The sequence below is a fragment of the Haliaeetus leucocephalus genome, unplaced genomic scaffold (assembly GCF_000737465.1).
Source record: "Haliaeetus leucocephalus isolate CR32 unplaced genomic scaffold, Haliaeetus_leucocephalus-4.0 Scaffold992, whole genome shotgun sequence".
Classification (NCBI taxonomy): Eukaryota; Metazoa; Chordata; class Aves; order Accipitriformes; family Accipitridae; genus Haliaeetus; species Haliaeetus leucocephalus.
In genome coordinates, this window is record NW_010973428.1 from 2,487,621 (window position 1) to 2,507,423 (window position 19,803).

The following is a 19,803-nucleotide window of genomic DNA, read 5'->3' on the forward strand; positions in this document are numbered from 1 at the left end:
CCCGTCCCGCGGGGCTCGGCTCCCCCCGCCCGGCAGAGGGGCTTCGTGGCTTCTCCCACACGGGGCGGGCACCCCCCCCCGCCCGCGGGGGGGGCCCGCCCGCCCCTACCCCCCTCCCAGCTGGCTCCCAGCGGGGCTCCCTTGCTCTGCCCCCCCCCCCTCCCCAAGCGGGGGTGTCCCGTTTGGTGCCAGCCGGGGTCGGTATCTCTGCAAGGGCTGCGTCCTGCCCCTCCGGGGTGCCCGGGTGGGCGTGGGGGGGCCCCGTGGCCCAAGGATGGCCGAAGCTTGGCTTTCGCGGCCAGGGATTAAACTGGCCGGCGGCACCCCTCTGTGTCATCTCGCTTTTTCGATCCCGTAAGGCGTCCCTCGGCAGGGGCACGGCCGGCAAGCGTCGGTCCCGGCCTGCGCTTCCCACGCGGAGTGACGCCTGGTGCAGCCCCTGGAGTTACGGTGCCTCTCTCTGCTCCCGCCCTGTAGGTGCTGGTGCTGAGCCGGGGCCCTCCATGGGAACCCTCTCCCCGCGGATTTAGGCTGCACCCGTGGCGTTCCCCAGCCGGCGAGCATGGCCCGCGTGTCGGACCAGGAGGAAGGACCTGGCGGGGGACACAGCGAGTTCAGCGACATCATTAAGTCCAGATCAGGTAAGGTGTCGAGAGAAACGGTGTGCGCCTGTTTTCTCCTCTACGCGCAGCTTCTAACATCAGCTTGCATTTTTAAACGGCACGTTTTTCCAACTGGTTTTTTGGCCGTATATTGGTAGTACAGTGAGCGACTGAGGCTGTTCGTGTCAGCTGTCCTACAATTAAGTAATAGTAATTGTAGATCTCGTGGGTTTGGTTTTTTTTTTTTGACAGTGTTAGTCAAGTCTGTTTGTTTGGAATCCACCTCCTGCATTATAATTACCTCTGCTTTTGTAAATAACCATGTGCTTAAAGTGCTCTTATGCAACCTAGTGCTGGCAGCTTTTGTGTTTATTCTCAGACGCTGAAAATGGCAACTGTGGCTGCAATACTGTACCTCCTAAAAGTGCATCGCGGTAGTACTCGTGCAGTAAATTAATGTGCTTCCTCCTTAATGTAAAACAGTTGTCTAAGGCTACTTGCTCAGGCATTTCCTCTAGCAAAACGTTCATGTAACAGATCTGAAGGTTATTGGAAAAACATGGGGGTTTTTTGGCTGTTGTACGTTTGAGTCTTCTGAGGCTCTGATGGATGCTGGGGTGGGTAAGGAGGTACCCTCATTTTAGCAGGGGGAGAGTGGAGGCTTTGGAGGCGCAGAAGCGAGTTGTTAAAACCTTGATAGGAAATTGGTCTATGTCCAGAGACTGGATGCTCTCTTCCTTAGCTTCAAAGGCTCTCTTTTCTCTCTTAAACGCAAAATGCTCCTGTTGTCAAAAGATTTTCCTTCAATATCTGAAACCTAACAGTGTGTTTTTTAAATGTTTCATACATTAAAACCTGTAGCTCTTTGGTGGGTGGTGATTTGATATGTTGGTTTACGTAGGATGTGGGTTTGAATCTGGATCCCATTGGTGTTTGACTAGTTTGTTTCTTAGACCTCCTCTTTTTGAGGCAGTCTTCCTCTTAACTGTTGGAAGTGCCATTTATAAAACAGAAGTGTTTGTGGTTTTCCATCTCGAATTCTGTAGTGCTGGTTTACGTTTTCTGCTGTTATTTTGAAACCTCTGGATGTAACTTTATTTGATTATAAGCGTGTAGTCATCACCTCTAAGGGCTTTGAGTTTGGGGATAGCTTGCAGACAGTTTGTATGCATATATGTATGCAAGTACTATGGTTTTATAGGATGTCTGAGGAAACATAGCTGTATTTGAGGTTTTCCTTGGATGAACAAATTGTACAGTAAGTTCTGTTGTTTTGGTTAGGGCAGATGATTGTAAATCTCCTGTTACAACTGCTTTAAGTTTCTTCTCTGTTAATGAGAAAGTGATGTATATTCTAACAGTCACAAAGCTAAAAGGCTTCTGTGTTAAATTAAAAATAGCAAGTGAAGATTGATCTTAAATAATTCATCTTTTCTAAATAATACACTGGTTTGGATCTGGATGTGCAATTTCTTCAAGTTAATTACTGAACTACATAGCTCAGATCTGAACCATTCCCTACAAGTAAACCTGTGGGAGGGATTTCTTAATGAAAGGGCTGAAGTTTCCTGAAGTAGAGATGACAGCAAATTAAAGGCTAGTTGTCAGGACTGTTGAAAAAAATATCGTAAGCTATGCTTCCATTTTTCGTAGATATCTGGAAAGGAGAATGCTAATTTTGATACTTAGAATGGAAAACTGAGTAGTTTTTTGCTGGGAAGATTTCTTTAGCACGGGGATGTTCTTCACAGTATGAGTGACTGGAGTACAGCAGAAGTGTTACCTTATAACTTATTAATATTTGGGGTAGCTAGGGGTCTGTCTGGGTTTTGAGGCTACAGAGAGCAGAACCAGACAAGGTTTAGGATCTCCACTTTCCTTTCTTTTGTCATAGAAAATGGGCTGTTACTCTGTTTCTTGCTACTCTGTCAGTTCATCACCTGCAATACAGGAAATCTGTCACTTTAATTAGAGAGAGCATGCAAATATGCATTTAATATTTTTACTCTTAATAAAGAAAATATAAAAAACATTTCTAGTGGGTGAAAATTTTTAAGTGACTTAATATGTCATAACATTTTTGAGTGCATATTATTCCTGTGCATTTTTAAATAAGAACACTGAAAACAGTTTATTCTTGTAAATAAAAGAAGAGATATGTATAATGTCAGTGTAAAGATCTCTTTCTCTCTGTGCTCACCTGGGCAATTCTCTCTCTGTCTTTTTCAGCATGTTTTTCGTCATCTTTTTGGAACAGATCACCAAGCTGTTGGGATATCGTGGTTATTTAAAAACATTCATCTTCTAAAAGTGATGGTTAAGATACATGGCTAAATCTTATATTTTGTTATAACTTAGAAGAAAATTATCATTTGGAATGCCAGAATATTCTAGAGGTCAGGACTTAACAAAGAGAGGTACTAGTAAAAATGTGTCTAAATATTTGGATACAAATGTAAACTTTAGTCTTTAGCAGCCTGTGGGACTGAACATATTGTCTTTTTTTGTAGTCATTGCTGCTTTAGTAGTTATCTTGCTTTGGAGAACTGGGAAGCAGCTAGAAAGCCATAAAGGTGGCACTGTTAATACAGCGATTGGTTATTGAAAACCTGAGCTTTGATCTAAAGTTACTCTTACGAGACTGCTATAAGACGTAAGAAGTTTTATGGCTGCTCAGGGCTGTGTGGTGCCCATCTACGCCTGTTTTTATGAGCAGAACAAGCTATGTAATTTTTTTCTTAATGACTTGTAATTGGGAAGCTACCAGCGTACCATGTGAAGGATACAGGAGAACTGCAGAAAATCATAATTTTTCTGTAGAGCAATCAAAATCAATTAACAGCAGATTGGATTTCTGTTTGTTGCTTGTGCAAAAAAAGGGTGTGTGCTGCAGGATTTCACAGATGGGCAAAAAGTAATTATGAAAGTATCTACTCCCCCTTTGGGGAGTTCAAACTGAGAAGATGAAGGATAAAACACTTCGAACAGAGATCCCTGTCTGTTACTGATTATATTGGAAATATGTTTTCCTTCAGTGGTCAGAAGGAAAACTTTTCATGAATGTACTATAAGCTGTAGTTGTTGTAAGCCATAAATGCTTGATTAGTGAAAGCAAAAGAGTTGTTGGTTCTTCCCTTTGTCCCCCGCTGCCCCCCCCCCGTAATCTCACTTTTGTGACTTGTGATACTAGGAAAAGAAAGTAAGACTTCTTTCCATTGTCCAATTAGCATTTATTATTTTCTGCTTTGGATGTTAGATAGTTTGTTAGCACTGATCTATATGTAGCTACAAGTTATTTTTGAAGATGCATCTTCTGCACTTCGAATAGAATATGATGGTGGCCAAAGCTGCCTTTAAAATAACTGTTGGCTATGGTAATTGTAAGGGAGGCTGCCTTACGTTCACAGAAGAACCAAGCGTCTTTTTGTCCCCCTTCCTCGTGTACCAGCGGTGGGTGCTGATGGCTCTGTGTGTCTGATGTTTAAGGGGTAGGACACTTGTTCGTGGATGGTTATGTTGGGTTTATATATTTATAATTAGCATTTATTTAGCATTATTAGCCTGTGCTGTGCCTGTGCGTCTGTATGATTGCTTGCTATGGAAAAGCAGTTTTCCTTTTTTTACTTCCCTATAGTATGAAGTAATGTGTATGGAGCTGATTTATATCTTTGAAAGGCATCTTGTGCAGATAGGTGAGCATTTTCTCTTTGCAATAGCTTTCAGGAAGGAACGCTGTGGGATGATTGCCTTACAGTGGTGAAAACAGCGCTGTCATCGCAGGGCTTGAAGAACAGATGAGTCTTTGCTATGATTAATTATGGAAAAAAGACAAACTCACTTAAAATCTGTCATGGTAGCTTGGAATGGTAATATATAATTAAACAGTAAGACGTGACAGGAAAAACATTTCTGGAAGATTACTCTACGCCTCTGGTGCATTTTAAGATATGAGTTCCTGTCTAAATTGAGGGGAACTTAATTCTCCTCATCTACCTTTCATTTTTAATTACATTAAATATATTTGACTGAAAGACTGCTTTGAGAAATTGTAACTTATTTTTGGAGTTCTTGGGCAAGGCTCGGTCTGAGAACTGCTGCTGTTGTCTGTCCGTCTGTCCGTCCGTCCCCATGAAGCAACATTTACTTGGCCGGCAGCCCCCCTTGCTCCGGGATCTCCCTGCCCCGCAGTGCCGCATGTTGCCTTTGGAACCGGTTCCTTCGGTTGTGCCTCTTGCTGCCAGATCGCCGTGGGCCAAATGCGCTGCTTCTCGTTTGTCATTTTTGGCTCCATCGGTGTGAAACGGCCGGGAGTCGTTATAGTTGCGGGCGGACCCTTAGGATTCTGTCAAGTGGGCACGGAGTTGGCGTAGCCGGTTTTGCACTGTGTGAACTCTTCGGGGACGTTTGTGCAGAGTGTGTGCAGACAAGGTGTTAAAGACAAGTGACAAATTTGCTGCTCCTTCTTTCTAGCCACTAAAATGACTATTTTTCTAAACTAAACCTTTAGGCTGCTGTAGCCTGGCTCCTTTCCGTTGCTTGTATTGCCTCCTTTTCTTGGGCTGTCTGCTGGGGACAGATTGGGTGCTGCAATGAAGACAGTTCTAGGGTATTGCCTAGCGTTTATGAAATGGCAGATATATAAGTACCAGGCTGGTTTCTTCTAGTCTCTTGATTGGTACGTGAAGAAATAACATATGCTGCTCTGTGTTTGAAGCACGACTTTGCCTTGGAATAGAAATTGAGGCTCCTCGGGGAGGAAAAAAAAAACCAACCCAAACCATAAAAGCAGGCCATTGATTTGCGTGTGCTCTGCCAGGAAATGAAGACATAACCCTGGGCAAGAACTGCTATGTGAGGCACCGTGTGTAGTGTGTTAAGGGTTTCTGGAAAGGTCTAAAAGTCGGGGTGGGGAGAGGCAGCTGCTGGTGGTGTGTGACCCCCCCCACTGATGAGGATCCTGTGGAGAAGGGGTGTCTAGCTGAGGAGCAGCCCAGGAGTGATGTGAAGTTACTGGCTTCACTTCCCCCAGTGCTCTTTGAGGTTCTGTTCCCCCTTCTCCCCTCAGGTCTGGGGGAAGAAGGACTCTCGTACAGTATCATGAAAATATTTTTGGGTGCAAAGGAATTCTCACAGTTCACAGTATTGGGCACCTTAGCAAAGAATTAGCTGTGCTGTCTTAAAACCTCTCAGCAACTGCTCCTAATTTTCCTCCTCACCTTGCCTATTCCTCCAAGCAGAAGTACTTGTCCGTGGTGTGCGTGTTGTGCTTGACTCTTGTGAGCAGGAAAGAGTAGGGCAGTATTGTTATTAACATCTTTCGAATGTAAGTGGGGAGACGGACTGGAGTGGGTAAATCAGCGTAGGTGTGGAAGGGCAAGGGCATGTGGGCTTGAGTTCCAGGACAGCATCGCTGCTCTGCGGCAGGGTAGCAGCATGGATTGGTGTGCTCAGAGCCCGCATGATCTGCTTTTCATGTGTTGTACGGTATCCCTCTTTCAAAGTGAAAATGCGCAATTAGAGGAGCGCAGCTGTTCCCACCCGTCCTGGGAGCTGAGATGCTCCTAGCATGAAGCTGGGGAGAACTGCCTTTATTTGGATGCCTTAATAACAGTCTGAAGAAGGAATAACAGGGTTTAAACGTTGTGAGGTGGGAGGGAGGAGTTGCATTGTCTGACTTCTTATTGTGTTGATGAAAGAATAAGTTTTGGTGCTCTGTACTTTCTCAGAAGTCTGTTTTTTGTCTTCCTCCCCTCCTCCAGTGATGTTTCTGGAATGAAATAGGGAAACAAGCTGAGCTGTAATTTCAGAAAGTGACAGTATATTCTCAGAAGAAAGCTAGGCGTTTTAAAGGTAGCAACAAAAATAACAGGCTAAGGAAGTAGAAGAGCCCTCTGGCATCTGTGGGTTTGACAGAAGACAATGATATGGCTCTGTTGCAAGCTGCAGTTTTGGGAATGAGGCAAGAAACTACTGACTTGTAAATATACACAGCTGCAAAGTCAACGAAACATCTGCCATCAAGAAGGAGAGAACAGAAACTGCCATTTATTTATTTATTAGGATATGACGTCTTTGGGCCTTTTCTTTGAAAGGACATCCGCACCACCTGATACTGCCCTTGGAGAGAATAAAAAGAAAACCTTACTTTCATTATTGGACCTGAGTTGAGCTCAGCCCCGAGTGGAGCCAAAAAAACCAAACCAAACCTGAACCAAGATACAGACACTTGCAGTTATATTTTGTAGTCAGTTATCTGTGGCACCAGCAGGTTGGGGCTGGTAGAGACCCGCTGGCTGTGACTCCAGGCGCATGTCCGAGCCGCGGAGGGACTCTGACATGACTGTGGATGGGGAGGCTGCTGGAAGACAGCCAGCCGTGACAGGGAGGGTAGGGGCTGTCGCAGTTCCTTCTGCCAAGGGCAGGGTTGAGCCTGTCTGGATGTGTCACGGGCTGCATCTTTGCTCTGACTGACCAGCTCTGGATGTGGATGTGAGCCGCAGCGATGCAGGGGAGGCTGGTTTTCAATGGGGACCCATCTACAACCGTGGCAGTGACCTTCTTGTGGAGGTCTCTTATGCTCAGAAATGTGTTCACTCTTTAATAATTTGCATTTTTAGATATTCATTAATCTGAGTGCATGGGACAGATGCATTAAACATGTTGAGATGCTGGAGAGGAGTAACTTGAGTGTTTCCTAGCTTCATCGGTAGTTTCTCATGTAACAAGGCAGCTCTTGTGCCAGGGAAGCCTTCTCTAGCAGCCTAGTCCCTTTTCAGGTGTGGGGGTCTCCCGTTGGGTGTGGAAGAAGCGGTGAAGAGCTGCTGAGTCTTTAGCTGGTGGGAGACAGGGTGACTGTGTGTTTCGGTAAAAGACCGACTTCTATCTCAAAACCACCGGATACGTGCTGGTAGGAAAGGATATGGCTACATGACAGAAACTAAGTATGTATTCTTAAGGTTATTTCGCTATTCAATATAGGGAATGGGCAGCAATACTTTTTCAGCCATAAATTATTGGTAATGAAGGTCCTTTCTGGACTTCAACACCTTTTCCCCCCACCTTGTGGAAAACCAGGAGGACCCACCATCCAAAAACTCTCACAGATTTTGTAGAAGAATTAGACAAACATATAAGGAAAGCCACTGGCTTATGCATTTAGCTGTGGAGAAACACACACTCAAGCCATGAAAGAACATGCTTTGATGGGCCTATGTAATTCATTCTGCAAATAACTTCAGATAGTTCCTTTGTACTCTGCTTTTGTTGCCTAGCATCAAATGTGGTTTTTGCTCCCCTCCTAGTTTAGATCATGGCAGAGGACCAAACGTGGAATATGCTCCTAAAATGTTATGTTACAAATTATTGATCAAAGTGGTGTGATGGATAAGTTCTGAAAAGTTTTGCTAGCTTTTTTTATTGTTATTAATTTACCACGCTATCCTGGATGAGCAGAGAAGCGTAGCCTGTACATGAATAACAAATGGAGATTTATTTGAACATTTTACAGGAGCATGCTGGGAATAGAGTGAAGCCTTTTGATTTCTATGCTATTTTAATAGTTATATTATAAAATACGATTGTATTAAAAGGAGATTATAAATAAAGTAGTATTTAAATGCTAACAGACCAAGACCTTTCTATTCCCTCTGTCTAGGCTTTTACTTCTGTTACAACTTAATAATGAACAACAGCTATGGTCAGCATAAATCATTTCCAGAGAGAGTTCATTGCTCTCTCTTTCTGGTTTCTGCATGTACATCTTGTTCTTGGATGAGGCTTCTTGTGGAAATTCACGGGAACACATTGTGTTAATGCCGTGCCTCTTTCCTGAGAAAAGACTTTGTGGAAGTTGAAAGTCTGGTAGCGTCCTTCTGGATATAGTTTTGCTCTCTTTGGGATAGTGGTGTGTAATCTTTCTGCTCTGAATGCTTTTCCTCTGTGCTCAGGAATTTTTCTTTTGGACCTGGCTGTAGTACCCAATCTAGAGCTTGCTGGTTTGATTTACTGAGCTTTCAAAAAAAAAAAAAAAATTAAATCAATTTTTAGCTAATTTAACATGCTGTTCATTCAGAATAGAGTTTATTAAGTTTAATCTGAGAGTTATTAAAGGTCACAGTACAGATGTGAAGCATTCGCTCTGGTCTTTCTACTCAAAAAATACATTTACACACTTGATGATCTGTGCAGAGGAATAGTCTGTCTGGCAGAGTGTCAGACTCATGCAGTGCCCAGGTACTTGCAGGCAAGGGTGCTGTTTCTCCCTTGTGCCCTGAGGGTGGGAGCAAACACTCCAGGCTGCTGCAGGTTCCTAGTGGGCTGTGGACCACGAGGCCTGTTGCATCTTTAGGGCTCTCTGTGCTCCTGCCTCTGACTGTTGCCCGGATGCCTCAGGAGAGGCGTCCCCCCACCTTCCCTTGAGTGTTATTGTTTGAATATTGAGATAATTCAGGACAAAAGGACACTTTTAAAACACCCACCCCCCACCCCAAACCACTGTTCTGGTTTCACTGCATGTTTGAGAATTTATTAAAGCCATGAAACATACCTTTGGGAGATTATGTTGCTGTCTTGATAGGATAAGTCAAATGTTGACCCTTATAAAACTCACTTCTACATTAATATACTGAAGTGCAGAACAAGCATGTCCAAAATTGAACAGAAGAAAGAGGAAGAGTTCAAATGGGGTTGTGCCCATTGTCATGAAATGCCATACTGTTCTCCGTGTGTGTGTGTGGTTTGTTGGTTTTTTTTTTTGAAGGCTATTGAAACCCAATTCAAGTTCATTATTTGCCCTCTGAATGTTAACAGAAAGCTCCTTCCTGATTACAGGAAAAACAGTATTAAAGGAAAGGAGATTGAAAGCTGTCTCTGCTATTCATAATTTTAGTGAGGTGCTTTACAGACTGTCTGTAGATGCCAGGCTCCTCACCTGATGTTCTGCACTGCTACCTCACCACATCCCTATTTCACTTTTCCTTTCCCCCTGGTGAAAAGCAATGCATGAAAAACATTGAGTAGAGGTGCAGTTTTAGCAAATACACTCCAGCTCTAGCAAGAAGCTTCAAATAACCAAGTGCATCATACCACTACTGGGAAAACTTTTTTCTTCTATTTATGGGTTTTGGGAAACTGATGGCATCAGTTTGCGGCATGTTTCCATGTAGGTGCTTTTGTTGGTCCTTTCTGATCCAAAGCAAACTAGATCAGTGGAATTGAGACTTGCAGAGCTGTTGGGATGCCAGGGAGGAGGGACTGCCGGATCAGGTGCAGTGGTGTCTGTTACTTCTCAATCTTCCAGCAGAGCCTCTGTTTGAATGACACCTTTTCTGAGTTTGAAAAAATGCCTTTTTATGCCAAAAGGATTAATGCGTTGTCTGCATCTTTCTTACACATCCATGTGTGCATGGCAGGAGGGAGCATGAGAACCTGCTTTGAGGTCTCAGGACTGATTTCTTGGGGTCTTTATGTAGAACCTTCTCTAGAGAAGTGGGGCGTGGACCTGAGAAGAACGAATTTATTTTTTTTTTTTGTTGTTTTTATCCAAAGCAGCTGTTCAGAAAGGATTTCATTTGGCCTGTAATGAAGTAAGTGGTTCCTAAACCTTAGGAAACTTGAAGTTAATGAATTCCATGTAAACTGTATTTTGTTGTTCATGTTTGTTTTAAGAGGGGAAATAATTTCCCTACTAGGTCATGAAGGCTGTTTGTCTTTCCAGATCTTTCTGAGCTAAGAATTTCCTGACTTTGAGGCTTTCCCCTCTACCTGTAATCTGCTGGAGTGGGTTTTCTGTCGCCATATGGTAATAACCTCCTCTTCTCAGCAGGCAGTGTTACACAGTGACTAATGGGTGTGTCCATCTCCATGAAGAAAATGCAGAGACGTTCAGAACCCACCTTTTTTGAATTTTAGAAACAAACAAAAAAAAACCCCAAACAAACAAAAAAAAGTCTTCTGACTAGAAAATCCTTAAATTCTCTCTGGTTTAAAAGATGAATTAATTTTGAGCGGGTTACAATGCAACAGTGTTGCGTGCCAGAGCTCTTTCTGTGTCATAGGGTACCATATCTGTAAAGAAAAGAAATGGCGTTCACTCAAACACTTTTGCTTCCCTTAAGTGAGGGGGTGCAATGGGAGGAAAGAACAGTAGCTGGTCTCATGAAACGGGTTGCTTTTGGGGGGTGATCACCCCATGATTGCTAGTTTGGGAGTAATGTTCCTTCTCGGAGAAACAGTTGAAGTTGATGCCAGGAGCGCGGTGGGGAACGTGAGGTCCCGTGGGCTGGCCTGTCTGAGGCACCAGGTGGGACAGTCTCGGTGGTAACAAGTGCCATTTTCATGCGTCGCGCAGTATAAACCAAGCAGCCCCCAGAATAGACGGACCAAACTGGAAGAGCACAGAAGCAAACTGTCTGCTCATCCTTCTCCTGCTAGCACTAATGTTGGTCTACCATCACTTGTGAGACTGGGATATTTATATTTCTCAGTTTGAGCCTCCATGTTATAAACATAAAATATGATAGCCTGCTCTCTGCCTGAGTGTGTAAACTTGCCTCGCTCTATAGACCTGGTTGGGCTGGCAGAATTTGGAGTTGAAAGAAGATGCTGTGGAGTAACTGGAATTAAAATGTGGGATCTTGAGTCTGAGATGTAGTCTGTTTTACACAGGAAAGGTGGTGTGGCGCACACAAACCAGAGGTTCATGTAAAACATGATGACAATGTAGAATGGCCAACTAGGCTAATTTACAGCCAGGGTGACTTTGTAATTGTTTGTGGCATTGATTTATTACTGTTTGTCTTGTCTCTGGGGATGACATGTGACTGAATGAATAATATTTAAAAATAGATGTCCTGTTCAATTCTGAGTATGAGGATAATAGTTTTTGATATCCAGTTAAAAATACTTACCCAAAATAAACTAGAAAGACCCAAACCTTGCTTTTTGAAAAACATACTTCCGTTCTTCCCAGCAGTTGTGCTCTTTTTTTTGTTTTGTTTTGCGTGTGTGTGTGCACGCTCTGTTCTTCCTCTACCTTGTTCAGCTTCGTGGTTTTTCTTCCAGTTGGAGGAAGACTGCGGTGCCTGCCTCGGTGTGTGCTGCACAGCGTGTAGTGGGGGAAGAGCAAAAGAGCCGGAGAGGGTTTTTTCCTTCCTGCTGTCACCCTGATGTGAGGGAAGGGTGGAAGGATGAACGTGGCAGTGCTGGCTCCCACTGCCCTGGGACGTGTCCCGGCGTGTGGCGGGACTGTGTGCTGACACCCGGGGACCGCCGTGCTCCTGTTTTTCAGGCAGCATCTCCTCTGTGCTGTGAACAGACGGCAGTTTGAGACAGTCTAAAAATCTAGTGATACAGGTGGAAAATGTCATAAAACTTTTTTTTCCTGCTGAACTCCGCCTCCCTGGCTTCACCTCCCTGGCCTGGCAGGCATTTACAAGGGAGGGGGAAAAAAGCTTTCGTCAAGGATTTAGCTGCTCTAGATCACCTTCACAGAAGATAACTCTGGTTGTTACACAGATACCTGTATGAATATTTGTACAGAGAAGACTTAGTGGAAAATATACTGAGGGCACTAACTACTGGTGAGAAACTCAAGGGCCTGGTGCTACCAGAGCAGATGGGTAGGGGAAGAGACCTTAGCGATCATCCTCAAAAAACTTAATTGAACAGCTACAGTTAGCCGCTGCAGTTGCTGAGCCGATTGCGAGGGTGCTGGTAGAGAAGCGCTGCCTGGCCGGAGGGAGCTGCTAGGCCTCTGACAGCCGAAGCCCAGGCAGCACCCCGTTCCTCTGCCCTGCCCCAGGCCTTGGCCACCGAGCACAGGGAAAAAGGTGCAGGGGGTGCTTTTTCCCAAAACACAGTCATTGGGTGGGGGGAGAGGGATTTGGGGTGGTGCCCATCTGTCCTGTAATTGCCTCTTAGTTAGAGCCCTCACGCTGACTTGTCGCTCTTGAAATGCCGGTTCAAATTCTCAAAGGGTTCCAACCACTGACCATTACCCTGAGCACTGGGCTGCAGCGTGGGGCGAGATGTGGGCGAGGGGCCCGAGAGCACCAAGGGCATTTCTTAGTAAGTCAGGCAAACCCTAACGCATTCTGGGGGGGAGAGCATTTGTATGCATTTCTGCACTAGAGATGTACTGCTTGATGATCATGTCCAAGGCTGAAGGCTGAAAAAAGGAGCCAAGAAGCTTGCCCATTTGCTGAAGCTGACACGGAGGCATCAGTACCAAAACTTGGTGCTGAAAGATGCTGAAGAGCAGACTTGCAGTAAGCCTTGATATTTTTCCCAGGACAAAGATATTGTAAAGTCATTAATCAAGAGCTAGAGAAAAGGAACATGGCTCTCCTTTTCCTTCCCCAAAATAAAACAACCAAAACAAACCCTTCTGTTGTTGGTATTGGCAACCATCCGGCCACCACCCCTGCTGATGGTTGCACGAACGTAGCATGATCATGATAAAGAGCTGTTGTGTTGCAAGGGCGGCTGGCCTGGGCACGGGACAGTTCTGATAAATTTTTGAACAAAAACCCACTGCAGGAAAAAGAGGGATTTCATTGCTATAGTCGTTTACCCGAGATGAGATAATGAACCTGCAATTTATGTTGGTGTCAGGGTCCAAATAATTGAGGCCCTTAGAAAGAAGGGGAGCATAGGGCTGTATATAGAGGGGAATTGTCACCACGTAGATAGTGATGGATCCTTTTGAGAAGAGATTGAGTCCACGTTTGCCTGGAGGAAACATGGGGGATATGTTTGGAAAGCCGTTTCCTCGGTTTGCCTGGTGCTCTTGGTGGGTGCTGAGCTATGATGCAGGGTACGCATGGTAGAGTGTGTTAGCTCCAGCATGGTGATGCTCTGGTATTTGGCATTGAGGTGACAAGTGTGCTCGTAGGGGCATTATTCGGGGTTATCCTGGCCAAATGCCTCCTAGCTTTATGATCTCTGCTTTGCATTCATTTATATAGCGTAGTCAGTCACATGAAGTGAATGGTGTGGCATGCTGTGGTTGGGGCAGTTGAGGTCTCATTGTTGGTGACTTCCTGGGTGAGGTTGCTGTCATTTGGGGCTCCTAAATTCCTACAGGAATCGCGTGCAATGTGCGTTGTGTCAGTAAGTGCAGCTGAGGAAGGTACCTGCCCCACAGAGGAATGCAAGTGTGGTACTTCTGCTCCAGGGCACTTTCACATTGCAGTAGCTCCTGTTTTTTGCAGCTACTTTAATGTTGCTCTTGAAACCATCTCTCGCTGGTTCACCTGATGCTACACCTAAATTAGGGGTTACTGGGTTAGGCCAGGGATCACTCTAGCATGTAATGCCCACTTTTGAGGCAGAATACATTTTCTTCAAAAGGAACTGGAGTAGAAGAGCAAGAGGAGCACATAATACCTGGTAGATCCCATAGTTTGTGGCTTTATGAATAGAGAACATAATTCAATGCCAATGTATTTGTGGTGTTCTGGGCAAAATAGCACGTGTGACGTAGTGGTTTCTTTGTCTATTAACTGGGCAGGGTGCCTTTAGCACTGAGAAAACTGGCATGAAAGCGGTGAAGGGTCCCAGAAACCCTGACCTGTTGTAGGCATGTCAAATTTGCTTTTACTCTCTGTCTCTTTCCAATACAACGTTGAAGAAGTCTTGGGCTGTTGTAGTCTTCCTTAAAGGATTCAGTGGCCTTAGTTTAGGTGATTTAAATTTAGTTTCAGGATTAAGTCCGTTTAACAGTGAAGTCCTCTCTGAACTAGTCCAAATCTGTTGAACAGCCTTTGGAGAAAATAGGATCCACTGCAAATCTTGCCACTGGAGCTGGCTAGGAAAAAGTAATTCACGTTGGGTGACGTACTTGCACAGAGGTTTTGGTTCTAGTGCAGTTTGGGCAGAAAAAATGGAAGCTTGGAATTTGCTGCCGACTGTTGCCTTGGAAGTCCTGATAAGTCCTTTCCTCCACAGCACTGCTCTGCTGCTGTTGGGCAGGGGGAGCTGGGATGGAGCAGAAACCATTAGCCAGGTGGTGAAAATGGACTATGTCTATATAACATTCAGATTATACTTGTGTCCCCATATAATAAAAATACATGAAAATGTAATGTTCAGTTGAACTCCATTTTGCTGCTTGGGGAGAGAAGGAAGGGGTTAAAGAACATGAGCTCTCCTGATGTACTGCACTGTTGAAAGATGCTAATGTACCTCGGTGGTCATCTGAAACAGAAATTTATGTGGACTAGGACTAGTGCAACCTGATTATGAAAATATTCTGCGTAATATGCGTGGGTATGGGAAGGAGGAAAGAAATTGTGAAATTAATTGTAACTCTTTATACTTGTTTCTTTCAGTTCAAAAAGTCTGTCTTCTTATGGATGTGGGTCCTTACGTGCATTAAACTGACACTTTTTTCCCCTTATACCAAAATGCACACAATTGTTTTTCTCCTTCTAGTGATTTGAGGACAGAAAGCAGAAAAAGAGTTTTTGTTCCTCATAAGATACTATGTCTGCCTGGTATTGTCATTTGCAATAACGCTCCTTTCATACTATTCCAGCACTCAAAAAGGACCTTAACTTGCTATCCTGTTAAGAACTTCTTGTGCTGCCAGAAAAATGTAAAGAGGCTGTAGACATTTGGGGCTCAACTCTCATCTACAGTACAATGAAGAAAAGGAAATAATACATTCTTGGCTTTTGTGAATTTAGCAGAGCCAAAAGGTTATCAGCTGACATAGTAGATGAGTTGTAATTATGATAACTAATGTTACTGAAGTCTTTAAAAAGCAATTGAATTAATTATGTTTGATCTTGGTGAGAATCTGTGGCTGTTGGGATGGTTTTTGATCTGGATCTATTATCTGGGATGCAGTGTGGTGTAAGTGGGGGAAAAATAATGTGTGTGAATTGTGTGGGACTCATCTTTTTATCTGCTTTGTATCTGTATTGTGGCATACATAATAAAGAATTTATTTTTTTTCCCCTTTTCTTTTTATTCTTCTCCTTTCTGGATGAATAAATTGAACTCAGCTACAGTTTGGAATCTGCAAGGTATCATAAAAGCCTTTTTTTGAAAGTCTGGCAAATTGTAAAATCTAATTTCAGTGAGAATTAGTGTATGATATAGATTTTGCCCTTCTGTGTAAGGTGGATATAGTTAAGAGTTATAAACCCTATTTTTCAAACTGTTATTTTTAGACATAAGTATTCAATGCACAGAACAGAAACAGAAGAGAATTTCTGGTTAAATTACTATTTTTTAACTGAGGCATTCTTTGACTATCTTAATCAAGGGGGACAAGATGAAGTTTTTATTATATACAGAATTCCTTCCTTAACAGTCTCTAGACATTTTTTTTTTTACCCTCTTCTACAGGACTTAGAATGATGACAGTACAGCTGAGGAGTGGGTGGGTCAGCCAGATTGCATCTTCCAGAGTCATCCAGCTTGTTACAAATAATCATCTGCTGTTTATTTAAATATTGGTAGCATAAAAAGGTAACCTGCTGCTCTACCATTCCAGTGCAAAAATAGTGTTCTCCACTTTTTGCAAAGTAAGAGCAAGCAGATTTAATTATATCTCAATAATGAAGGTTGGTACATTAATACAAGGTGAGTGGATTTTTCTTAGCTAAAAATTTATGACGAGCTGATTCAATGATTATAATTTGTCTTTTTTCATAATAAGCAGAACTAGTTAAACAAGTCCTCTCAGCTTTAAGTAATTTCTTAAAGTCCTATTTCAAATTTCCTTCTGTAGAATAAACAACTAAAATATTAATTTAATTTTGAAAGAGATGATCTATTTTAAATTCCTGTTCAAGTAAGAATATATATGCAAGAGAGACTACTTTTAAAATGACATCCTCAAGGAAAATCTATTCATCTAATGTAAAGCTAGGTGAAATAATGGTGCGAAATATCACCTTGGCCTTGAGTTGTTTGTTTTTTAATCTCTAAAATGAGATTTGCCTCTTGACAATGGATGAAAAATGTGAACAAAATGGCATCTGATCTTACATTTTTTCCTTCGTGCCTGCTCCTGTCTCCCAGACTCTCTGTGTTTAGTGTAAAACAAGCCTGTCCGTTCCCAAACTTATTTTAGCTTTGAGCTGATGTTTGTATTGTGCTTGACCTGGTCATCAGCTGTGGAAGATGTGGATGGCTATCTTTACCCTTGTTTAGCTTCCCTGTTTAGCTGGGATATTGTCATAAGCTCTTGTGATGGTCTTTTGGTGCTTTTGTCAGTATTTGAGTGATTCTTTCTTGAAGTATAGGGTGGTTGCCTTTCCGTCTGTCTCCTTGCGTATAGAAACTCATCCTGACATGAATTTTTCAGGTCTGTCTTTGGATTGTTGGGTAAAAAATGTGGAAGCGGTAGTCAAAGGGAGCTTTATGCTCCATCTACAAGGAAAATTTGGGGGTTCCTGCTTTACACTAGGCAGCTAAATAACAAGGGATAAAAGTATCCTGAGGTGACCAACATTACTTGCTTTTTCTTGGGATTTTTTTTTTCTTTCCTGTCTTAGTGGAACTTTGTCAAATTCTCAGAAAAATTTGTAGAACCTAGCCTTGCATTTCTATGCCAGGGCAGAACGTTACTGCAGTGAGCTAAGCATGGATGTAGCTGTGTAGCTACAGAAGAGAGTTTTCTTATGGCAGTTACTCAAGAATATCTTTGAATATTTATGTGGTGAATTAACACCATAGCGTAGAAGAGGTTTGGCAGAAAATCTTTCAGGATCTTGCAACCTGCTCTATGCAAAGTTAGTGGTTTCTTTGCAAAAGTGCATATTAAAAAAAAAAAAAAGGGCACATATAAAATGTGCTGAATAAGGATGTTGAGAGTTCAATCTGGCAATGTGTGATTCTGCAAAGGCATCTTGTGTTAGGGATTGTCGTTTATTTGATCAGACCTTTATTTTAAAAACTGCTTATACAGGGGAAAAGCTTTGTATCTCCTCCAATGGATATCTATGTTTCACTGAAATTCAAGTAGTTGTATTTTGCAGACCTTATTAAAGGTTTTTCATAAACTGCAAGTGGGCCGCAGCTTTGATAAATCAGTTGGTCTGTCCTGAGTTGTTATTGGCATTAATGTGCTGTAGAAGCAAAGGTTCTCACTTTCCAGCTGAAGTGAAATTCGTCATTTCATGGAGAGATTTTAAGAGCTCTTGCTTCCTTTCCTTAATTTTTCCGAGCTGACTTTCCTCTTAGAATGGCCTTGTTCTTCTGTGGCAACCTGCCCCGGAGGAGGGGGAGCCTGCATTGGGGATGAGGAATAATTCACTTTGAAGAACAAAGTTTGATGAATCTAGAAGAGTGATGGAGATCGTAAAAGTCAGAACAACAGGGCTGGCTGTTAGAAATGACTTGATTTACAGTGGCTGTGGCGTTGCCACGTGGAATTCTTCAATTGAGTAAGGGCAGAGTAATTCCAGCTTAACACCCATATTGGCTCTTCCATGTGTGGGTCACGCCTGACCCACTGCTCCACTTCACCCCCCGCAGGATGCGTGGCAGGTTGCAGCAATGGGCTCACTGAAATGCCAGCTATGCTACATGAGGTTGAGGGGGAAGTTAGCTGTGTGGATATTTTCAGGTGGGAAGGTAGGGCTAAGCTTAACCATCTGTAGGCAATTAAAATTCATGACAGAAGGTCAGGATATTATACTCCCTGCCAGTCATTTCTTCATTAACCAGACCTATGCAAATATAACATGGTCTGTTAAAATTTAACCCCAAGAGATGACTTCTCGGCAAGCTTTCTAGCACACCAGGACCAGTGTTGATGCATAAAAATGGGGAGTAGGTGGAAATGCTTGAAATGCCCTAGAAGCCTCTTCCAACTTAATATAAAAACACAATGGTGGAGACACCCACCCTCCCCACCCACCCCCAGTTTCTACACATAACGTACAAAGCGTTTAGTAAGCTGTTGTGTCTAGCAGGTATTGGGTGATGGAACTGGCTGGTAGAAGCTGTGTGCTTGTAGTGTGTTTAAAATACCTGCTAATAAATTTGGATCCACTTTATTGTTTAAGAACCACCTTGATTTTGTTTTGTAGTTAAGTCTAATCTAGGTACTGAATTTTAGTATGGTTGTTTTTTTTTTCTTGTGTGGTGTTCTTCAATCCCTCTACTACTTTGTCCTTCCCTCCCCCCTTCTTATTTCTTACAGTTATTTCTGCTGAGAGATAAGAGTAAAGAAGCAGCTGTAACTTTCCATGTGTTTAGTTCTCCTGAACTTGGTTTGCAGTTGGTGGAATTTCTTGGGCCACTGAGTTGCTTTAAAAACCTCCTCATTTCAGTTGTGTTGCCATCTGACAGTAGAGCCGACTGCTTGCAGTGGTTCATCTCTCCTGTTGCCACTCAGAGTGCTGTGTCTTGGGTTCCTTTAGTGAATGATCCTGTATATTTCAAAGGTTTAACATTTCTCTTGACTATGTTTTTCAACCTAACATCAGAGCTGCCCTATCAAACGGATCTTTTATCCTATTAACGGAGGGTGGTCCTTAGGATGCGCATCCAGCTGACATTTGAAGTGCTAAAGACTTCTTTATGCTATAATTATAATTTTGGGTCACCATATCACAACAGTAGCTAGTGATTTTAACGAATTGTTTTCTCTGCAGATGAGGCCTGTTTATACTGCAGAATAGTGTTTTTTTCCTTTTCTCTTAATCAGAAGGGAAAACTGTAAAATTGGTGTTGTCTTTGCCTCTCTTCTGCACTGTTGATTGTCACACACCCTGGACTTGACAGATGCATGTAATGTTCAGGTTATCTATAACTTGGATCTGTGCCTTTGTCAGGGAAGTATCAAGATCCAGGAAGATCAGCCTTGATCTTTAGCACTATAGCCTACTCTTCTTCAAGAAAACAAACAAATTGTAAAAGAAAACAAACAAAAAAGCTTACCCTGACTTCCTGCTCTTTTCTCTGTTTTCTCACTGCAGATGTGGACTAATGCCTTCAAAGTTGAAAGAAGGTAGAGCTTTCAAAGATTAGTATGCTCCTATAACTTGTTTTTTGTTATAACTAGTAACTGTGTAGGTAGGTGTCACCCGTGACTAACTTCGAGAGAAAGGCAACAAGATTTCTGTTACGTGGCAAAACCAGCTCAAATAAAATACCGAATACTACATCCGTTAGTCTGGGATAAGCAAGGTGATGGGTTGTACCCACTGAAGTTATTGTGAGGGTCGGGGAATGGAGGTGT

General features: G+C 43.0%; 1 protein-coding gene across 3 annotated transcripts in view; it reads left to right on the forward strand.

Moving 5' to 3' along the window:
- Positions 1-482: 482 nt before the first annotated feature.
- UTRN (utrophin) overlaps positions 483-19,803 on the forward strand; it is a 387,621-nt gene continuing 368,300 nt past the window's right edge. For all 3 annotated transcript variants that reach the window (XM_010584498.1, XM_010584499.1, XM_010584501.1), the window contains exon 1: positions 483-641. In XM_010584498.1, coding sequence (XP_010582800.1) covers positions 563-641 — 79 coding nt within the window. In that variant the 5' untranslated portion in view covers positions 483-562. The remainder of the gene's footprint in view (positions 642-19,803) is intronic.